This window comes from Bombus vosnesenskii, unplaced genomic scaffold, assembly GCF_011952255.1.
Source record: "Bombus vosnesenskii isolate JDL3184/JDL3185 unplaced genomic scaffold, Bvos_JDL3184-5_v1.1 scf7180000013316, whole genome shotgun sequence".
NCBI lineage: Eukaryota > Metazoa > Arthropoda > Insecta > Hymenoptera > Apidae > Bombus > Bombus vosnesenskii.
In genome coordinates, this window is record NW_022882962.1 from 2,073,403 (window position 1) to 2,081,831 (window position 8,429).

An 8,429-nucleotide genomic window follows, 5' to 3' on the forward strand; every position below is an offset into this window, starting at 1 on the left:
TTAACGTAGAATGTCCAGGTGATTGTCATTATTAAAGCGTTGCTAATTCGCGATATAATTATCGTAAAGCAATTTTTATCTTCAATTACGTTTCGTGCTAAGAATCTTCAACTTTACTTTCACCTACTTATTAATACATAAATGTTCGGAACATGATTTTACACCGTGTATGCGTTACATAAACCGTTGTTTTCTAGTTATTCACCTTTACAGATTAGCCGATAGAACGAAGAAAACGGTAAGTCCTTATTTTCACAGTTATGCTTTTTAAACGTTGAATCAATCTCCATATGTAATATACCTGTATCTCTTAACAAGCGTGGAGGAAACGCTCGATATACGAAGATCTACACGTGTTAAAAACTTGGAACTAAAACTAAAGAAAAGGAAAAAACGAATGGAATATATGTATAAACGTTCTAATTAATAATTCGCTGTAGAATAACATAAGTAACAGTGTACAACTTTCTACGTGAAAAAATATTTGAATTTATACTTGAGATACATTCGAGATATATCAGAGATAAATTTAACAAAGCAGATGGAAGAGAATGATCGTCTGTCTGAAATTTCAGCGCTGATATTTTAATCATACGCCGAAGGCATAACTCTCGTAACGTGCCAATTATTCTAGCGAAGAAGAAGAATAAAACCAAGGTATAATAATGCCAAGATTTGGACTGGTTGGCTAAATCGCGAGCGTATTGAAATAATACCTTCCATATACATATACGCGCCACGTACCACGTACCATTGTCTTCTGCCTCACCTTTAAAAACGACACGCTCTGAAAAAAAAGCTATTCCGAGTGTGTGACACTCGAACGAAGAATGACACGGGAACTAAGGGAAAAAAGGGTGTCGTTTCTTACATATGAGAGACTTGCATTTTAAACGGCGACCGCTTTGCATTATGTATAGGCGAAATTTTACAACGATAAAAACCCCACATGCGATCGTTGATCATTGTAATTTATTCCTCTCGGTTGACCGACATTATGTTAGTTAATTTAAAAGTGGGTAGTAAGTGAATGAATTTAGATTACGATAAAATTATAAGTTTGTAACTTGATAGTACGTTTCTCGATTCAATAACCATCTTAATATATGGCGGCAACTATCAAGTATCAATTTGATATAAATAAACACGTAAGTACGATTAGTACAACTACAGAAAGCATAAAGTATAATTAGTAACAAGTAATCGCGAGTGTAAACGAAGAAATATGATGAACGACAGATTCGAAGCTAGTACATACGTATATATGCATGTATGTATATATATGTTATACGGAACGTATAAATGAAATACCCAAGTGTGTGCTTTATTTGAAAAGTGTGACACGCGATGAATGGAATTCGCGAAAATCGTTTTATGAATTTATCTGAATGTGAAGTTTCGTTGAATAGAATTCACAAAGGAAATCTGTGAAAGTATCGGTTTTCCAAGTGAAACATATCAACACACATACGTGCATATGCGTTCCGCGAATAACAAAGCTACTTCGGTCGATGTAGAAAGTTCGCGTAGGGCTTCAGTTTGAATGGGCACCGTTTTCTGTAGGGTATTAAATGGGATACGACTGTCTCGTAATATCGATAGAAAGCTAATATGCTATCGCAAATTATATGAATTTTAGTTATCGAACAACCGATACGATTATACAATCGATTATACAATTTGCACACGTATCTTTTTTTTCAGTTCTAGCTGTAAATCCTTCGTCTGATAAAATCTGGCACAGGGTTGTGCAGAAGAAAAAGTGGCACAAGGATACGCAGAACTCGGTATTTTTTCTTTTTTTTTTTTTTTTTTTGTATTCGTGCGCCTCATTTCGCGTTTGACGAAAGGAAAAAAAACAGAATAGTTGGAAATCTTGCTTGATTTTCCAACCACGTCGACGCTTCGGTCAACGTAAACGGAAACTCAACGGTACGAGACGCTATTGCCCTACTTTAATACGGTTAAATCATAAAACCAGTCTTCCTATTGTTAGAAAAATTAGAGCCGCAATGAGTCACGATACCAAGATGCCTTCTGGGTTTCACGCGGTTTATCTAAATGCACGCAAAACGCATTTACATTTCAATGGCGTATTCGTAGGTAATCCTAAGAGCCTACAGAAATTCCTTTGAATTGATAAGGAGAATCCAACAGCCGCTTCAATAGAATTTCTTCGTTACGAGACATACCTGTTTATACGTTCGTTCAAGAGAAACCAATTTGGTATATGACACGCGTAAAGGTGTGAACTTTGCTTGTGTCGTATCACACGAAAGTAGCTATATTTTCATCTTTGTAAAACGATAAGCGTATCTGAAGCTGAACTGTAAGGCCTGATACGTATAACAGGCACGTGTTGTTTTGTAGCCTAACAATATATGTTTAGATTTAGAGAACGAGATCGTACCATGACGCAATGTATACTATTCAATCACATGTTAATCCGTTTTTCAATAAAATGAACGTAAATCAACAGCAATCGATCGCGACGATATCTCTGTTTTTTGTTAAATTACAGAATCGGTGTAATTTAAAGATAGAAATGAAGTTTAATATAATTAATAGACGATTGATTAATTAAGTAATTTGTTTTCACGGTACAGTACGTGATTTGTAAGAAATCTTTTAGGCGATAAATTTCATTCACAAGTTTATCGACGATTGGATGCATTACAAGAGAAAATCGGAGCGAAACAATTGTTATACAGGCATAAGACTGAAATGAGCGTCGCCCTAATACCGCAGGTTTCGATAACATTTTCTGTACATATACATTTCTGTATGTACATTCTGTACATTTTCTGTTTCTACAACGTTGCTCGGTGTGCGATGCGGGTCGATGGAAATTATTTCGTGTGTTGCACATTTACGTCGCGACGCCACGTACATCAGCATAATTGCTATACGTAGACGAGTTACGTGGTCTGGTTGAATCCAACGAATCGCAAGAGGCACAAATATGTAATTACTGTGGCGAGAGAATTATTTAATAATTAAGTGAACGGACAAGTACGTAAATTGTAGAAAAACGATCAAATACAATAAGTCGAACATCTACCCGTCGAAACTGTTTCATTGACATTAATAAACTAGTGTCACGATTACGACCAAATCATTTTGTAGAGAAAGAAGTTTTTCTGATCGTAACTTTGTGACGAATATTGGTTTAATAGTTTCGAAGGAGGATATGTAACAACATGGAGCATTCAATTTAATTTATTTAGCATTTAATTTATGTAGAGCTGAAGAGAATTATCAGAGAAAATTGAATGGGTTAAAAATTAATTCTTCTTTTTTTTTGCACTACTTTGATAGGCATCGGGTCATTTTATATAGGTATAACATGCAAGTGATTCATATCGAGTTACAGAAGGAGCGATCTCATATAATATTTCAACTCATTCGTTTCGTATTAGCAATGATATTTCCTCTTGAATTGAATATAAATTACGAGAGCGCCTCGAAATTGCATTATATTTAATTCTTGAAAAAAAAACAAGATATTCCCAATTTTCTAATCAACCTAAATTCAGTGTACAAATAATATTTCTTACTTTTATCTATGATAGTGGCAACTGCATAGTACGAGAGACGTTTCTACGAAAATTTGAACCCTGGTTTCCCTCTTGAGACATAGAAAAACAAGATTACGAATAATGCCATCGAAAGTCCAGGGACAAGAAAGTAGAGAAGACAATAATACTAAATGTAGCACATGGCCTCTGAGAACCTCTCTAGTGTCCTGTCCCCGTGAATTCGTTGAAGAAAAACCTTTTCCGAAACTGAAGAACCATTCAAGATTTGTCTAGTGCTTCATTCTGATGATAACCAGACGACTGGGGCTATCGACGCACGAAGCGCATCTAAGTAAGCGCGTTTCTAAGTAAGATTTACAAGATTTTCAAATACATGTCCAAATTTCGAGATCTTCAAGTTCTTACGTATTTAACGCAATACGAATATTATCGAAGAAATAAAATCGTACGTTATTACTTTAATGTATAATATTATTGTTTAAGGATCAACGATGACACATTTTTTTTTTTTTTTGTTACAAATGTTCGTTTCAGTAACGTTAATAGAACGTAAAATAAGGTATAATAAAAGTTGTTTGGAGCATAATAACGAGGAAACGGTTTACCTCGTACAAAGCGTATAAGGAAGCCAGAGAATCCAGGAAGTAATGACTAATACAGTTACAGTAAAGTTAATCAAACCTACCGTTAAAGGAACGTAACTTGGGTATTCTACGACATTCTACGCGTTACTGTAATAACAAGGGCATCGGTATTGCTACTGATATATAAAAAGATCAACGATATTCATCGACTGATATGCAGTAAGTATTGCGTGAAAAATTCCTTAGAGGTATCGGAGGAAGAACAGAAAAAAAGGAAGAAGAAGAATCGCAAGGAAACATCCTGGGAAAGATACGAGGATAAAGCCAGGAATAAAGAATAGGAAAACTACCACTGCATGTACACGTAATAGTAACCATTTGAAACGTCATTAAAAAAGTAATCTGGAATGTTAAAAAGTAAAAAAGATGAAAATCAAAGACAAGCATGGAATCCGTGTCACCAATTACATCGAGTTCTTCATTAGCGTAACTTATGTCAGCGACAATACCTAATCATCGTGGCAAAGCCACATACGAAATGAACATAGAGGTGAAATAAAATAGCCAGAACTACGTTCTCTCTATTCGTTGCGCTTCGATGACCCCGAAAAAATGCAATCTGCTGGAATGTTGAAGTTGCATTCGACGAATGCATGTAACACCAAAGAAGGAGCCCAATGCACATGGAATCAGCTAATTCGAATTATATCGAACGGTATCCAGCTTCGAAAATCTTCCACACGTTAATACAGAAATAATAAGTCGGATGATCGTCGTTCGTTAATGTCGAAGCATTGTTGAAACCGACACTAATGAATCCGTGAAAACGAACCATAAATTATCGCTTCAGCTGATAAAACATTTTCGTATCATCTTTATCTTCGTACTCGATAAAAAGAATTGGATTGTTGAGAATTTCCCGATTAAAATGCACGTATCTCCGTTTATTTATTTCCACATTTATTTCAATTTCTATTGCGAGTTAAATAAAAGTAATTTCGTTAATACTCGGCTAATGGGAAATCTTTAAATGCTTCAACTGGAATTTAAACGTATTAACTGTTTCTAATTATAGTTATGAGCCATTATCGTTCAAATATATTATCTCGCGTCGATAAATAACATTTTTTCTTATAAAGACAATGGTATCGTTCTAACCAAATTCACTCTTTCTTTATCGATCCTTTAATGTCCGTAAGTACCATACATAAATACATACGCAAGAATGTTTATCAGTTTCTTGCTTGTACTACCTCAAAGAATTAGAAGAGACGAGAGACTCGATAACAACGATTTGTTCCATACATTAGTCACAACAGAGAAGCAGATACTATACGTTTTCTTTTAGAAACGAAATAGCTTGGTTTCCTTTAACGATTCAATGGTAATCGCTTTTTCAAGGAGTACGTTATTTTTCGTCAAATTACTCGAAGCAAATGCGGTCGAATGTAGCGTCGCGTCGGCTGCGGAAGAAACGGTCGCGGTAAAATTTCTCAGACGTTGAATAAAACGATGCACTTGTTACGGAATCTACTCCACTCTTTTTACGCTGACGATAAGAAGAAAGGAAAAATGACTATGGCTAGCATCGTCCGGCAGGTATAACGACGAATGTGGAACCTCTGTTCTGCGCAGTAGGTTTGCATGTATAGAGTATATAAAATGCGTGTGTCGTTTGAGGCACGCACCTGAGCGTGAAGCGAGGGACCAACGTTAATGCACCGACCTGGCTTCCACCTGCGCTAGACGAGTCGAAATGTTTTTCCTTTACTAAGAAATCCGTAGGTACGCCGACCCTTTGGACGCCGTGTACTTAGGCACGATCCCTCAATGAGAGAAAATGCATTCCAGCCAAAAATTCTGACCGTCATAAATTTCCTATGTTATAGACATGCGCATAAAATATTCCTAACGATTCGCGTTAATCTCGAGAATCGCTCAAGCTAATTAGCATTAATCGAGAGCAAAAAGCGTAGAAACTGATTCCGTTCTTGCGGCGCTAGACGCTGTTTTCAGTTAGCGAAGACTTTTAAAAGCTTTCACGAATGAAATTACGAACACAAGAGATGATATAAAGGGAAAGTAACCTAGAATACTCGAGACTAATTAATAAGCGTGATAAAATTTCGTATAGGATAAAACTGCGCTACGTTTTTACGCGTAAAGGAATAGCAAAGGGAAGCGGTTGAACAACGCAAGATATCGCGATTGTAAGACGATCGATATCCTACTGGTCTGTTTTACGAATACGACATCATACAGGTATATCGAGGCATGAACTTTTCCCTTGTTAGATGCGTCTTTCACGTGCCGATAATTACGCGTGCAACATTCTAATGCTTGGATTAATAGGTTTGATTTGTGAAACAGAAATAGCGTCTTACGTGTCTTTCCGTGATTACTTCGGTTGTTAATAGGCTACCTGGTCATTGCACCAACATTATCGACCAGACACTCGTAATTCCGTATTTCCTTCTTTTACTTATGAAGCGCTATAGCCAGCGATCGAGTAAATCGAAATAATATTTCAGAGCTAAGAATCACAAGAGGAAACTTGGACGCTGTTTGATGCCGGATGCTGGAGACTTCAACACGCCGAGCAAGATCCAGCGATCGTTATTTTACATATAATGCATTTAATTCTATTCAATAGCAAATATATATATATATATATATATATATATATATATATATATATAGGTATATATACCTATACAACTGTATACAAGTTACGAAAGCAATACACAAAGAAGAACAACAAAGAGGAGGAATATTTGAAAGATACCTAGACAAATGTCCGACAAGTTCGAGGAAAGGAAGGCTTAAAGGTACGTAGAATTCATAAGAAGCGAGAAAACGTTTATTTTAGTCTATCCTGGTGTAGATAAAGCAGTAACAGTACTTCAGGTAGACTGTAGACGATCAGGTGTGCGGAACGGTTTGGCAGGGCGGTCTCCCCACCTGTCACGAATTCAATGCTACTGAGTTCATCGTTTGCGTTGATCCACGTAGAAATTTGAACGACAACGCAGCATAGGTTACCCGCCACTAGATCAAAAAATCAATACACGATCGAAAACAGTTTATTTATTCGTACGGCGTTCAGCGATTTAATTTAACTCGATAAAATTGAAAGGTTTGACGTTCTGCGTTCTAGATCTTGGGTCGTAAAGCGAGTTACAGGGGCCGTAGCGACAAGCAGAGAGAAACACGGAGTAAGAAACGACGCGCGAATGGCGAACATGCCCGGGGCCTTACTCACCTGCCACGACGTATCGCGCCCGCATTGTCGTTGACCGGTCTAAAGATCTGCAATCGAACTCGAGGACACCCGCACTTACGGCGTCTCTTGTTGCACATTCACTCGCGAGACATCCTCGGTCACCGCACTCGTCCCTTTTATTTTACAGTGATTTAGGAAAGACGCACGCTTTTGCTTTTCACGCACTATAGAGCGGCACTGGTCGCTTCGCTCCTTCACGTAATACATCCACCCGCACCGACTATGACCGTCGAGAAACACACACCGAGCGAGACTGCGGCGGCTCTTCTGGAGAACGTTCGGTTGCTATTGTGAAATCTCCCTCCATCGACTCTGAGCACCATCGCCACGGCACTAGCATGCTACGGCCCTGTGTCGTTACCAACACCGGCTGGATCGCTTCTATGTCTATCTTTCTCTTGATCCTACTGCCAGGTGCGGACCAATCGATCGAATTCTGACAATTTTTCAATGCATTTTAATCCAAATTCAGTATAATTGGATATCGTAGTATGCCACATCAATAATATACAAGTTTTGAATATTACGATTAATATACATGAAAATATCTTACGAATTATTATGAAATTATCAATGCATATTTTCATATTTGTTTTTAAACGATTATAGTTGTATGAAGCATTACTCGGGTACGAGATACTAATATAAAAATTGGATATTTCGGTGAAATAGAAAATCCTGTTGTAAAAATGTGAGTATTAGCATAATTACTTATCTTAAAACAATTCAGATATCACTTCACATTAAATAAGAGTTTTTACCTTGTTTGATAAGTTTCAACGTTTAAAAATATGTTTATTGATATGTACAATAGAAGTAAGAAAATGATATGAGATCCTAGTTATTTGTTTTGAAATGAAAATAAAAAAAAACACCTCTTACCGTGACAATGCCGTTAGACATTGCCGTGACCAGGATTCGAACCTGGGTTACTACGGCCACAACGTAGGGTCCTAACCACTAGACGATCACGGCTAACAGAGGACTTGTGAAACGTTTCTTTTTGGATAGTTTTATATGTTA

The 8,429-nt window shown here is 37.0% G+C and overlaps 1 protein-coding gene and 1 non-coding gene across 5 annotated transcripts in view; both read right to left on the reverse strand.

The window, feature by feature from the left end:
* Window positions 1–7,728, reverse strand: part of LOC117235346 (protein crumbs) — a 29,792-nt gene extending 22,064 nt beyond the window's left edge. Inside the window, exon 1 of one of the 4 annotated variants that reach the window (XM_033497262.1) lies at window positions 7,386–7,723. In XM_033497262.1, coding sequence (XP_033353153.1) covers window positions 7,386–7,410 — 25 coding nt within the window. In that variant the 5' untranslated portion in view covers window positions 7,411–7,723. Of the gene's footprint in view, window positions 1–7,385 lie in introns of all 4 variants that reach the window. The other 3 variants (XM_033497261.1, XM_033497263.1, XM_033497264.1) reach the window with 3 other exon arrangements.
* Window positions 7,729–8,309: 581 nt separating this feature from the next.
* Window positions 8,310–8,381, reverse strand: Trnah-gug. Its single transcript has one exon. It is a non-coding gene; the product is annotated as a tRNA-His (tRNA).
* Between the last annotated feature and the right edge of the window lie 48 nt (window positions 8,382–8,429).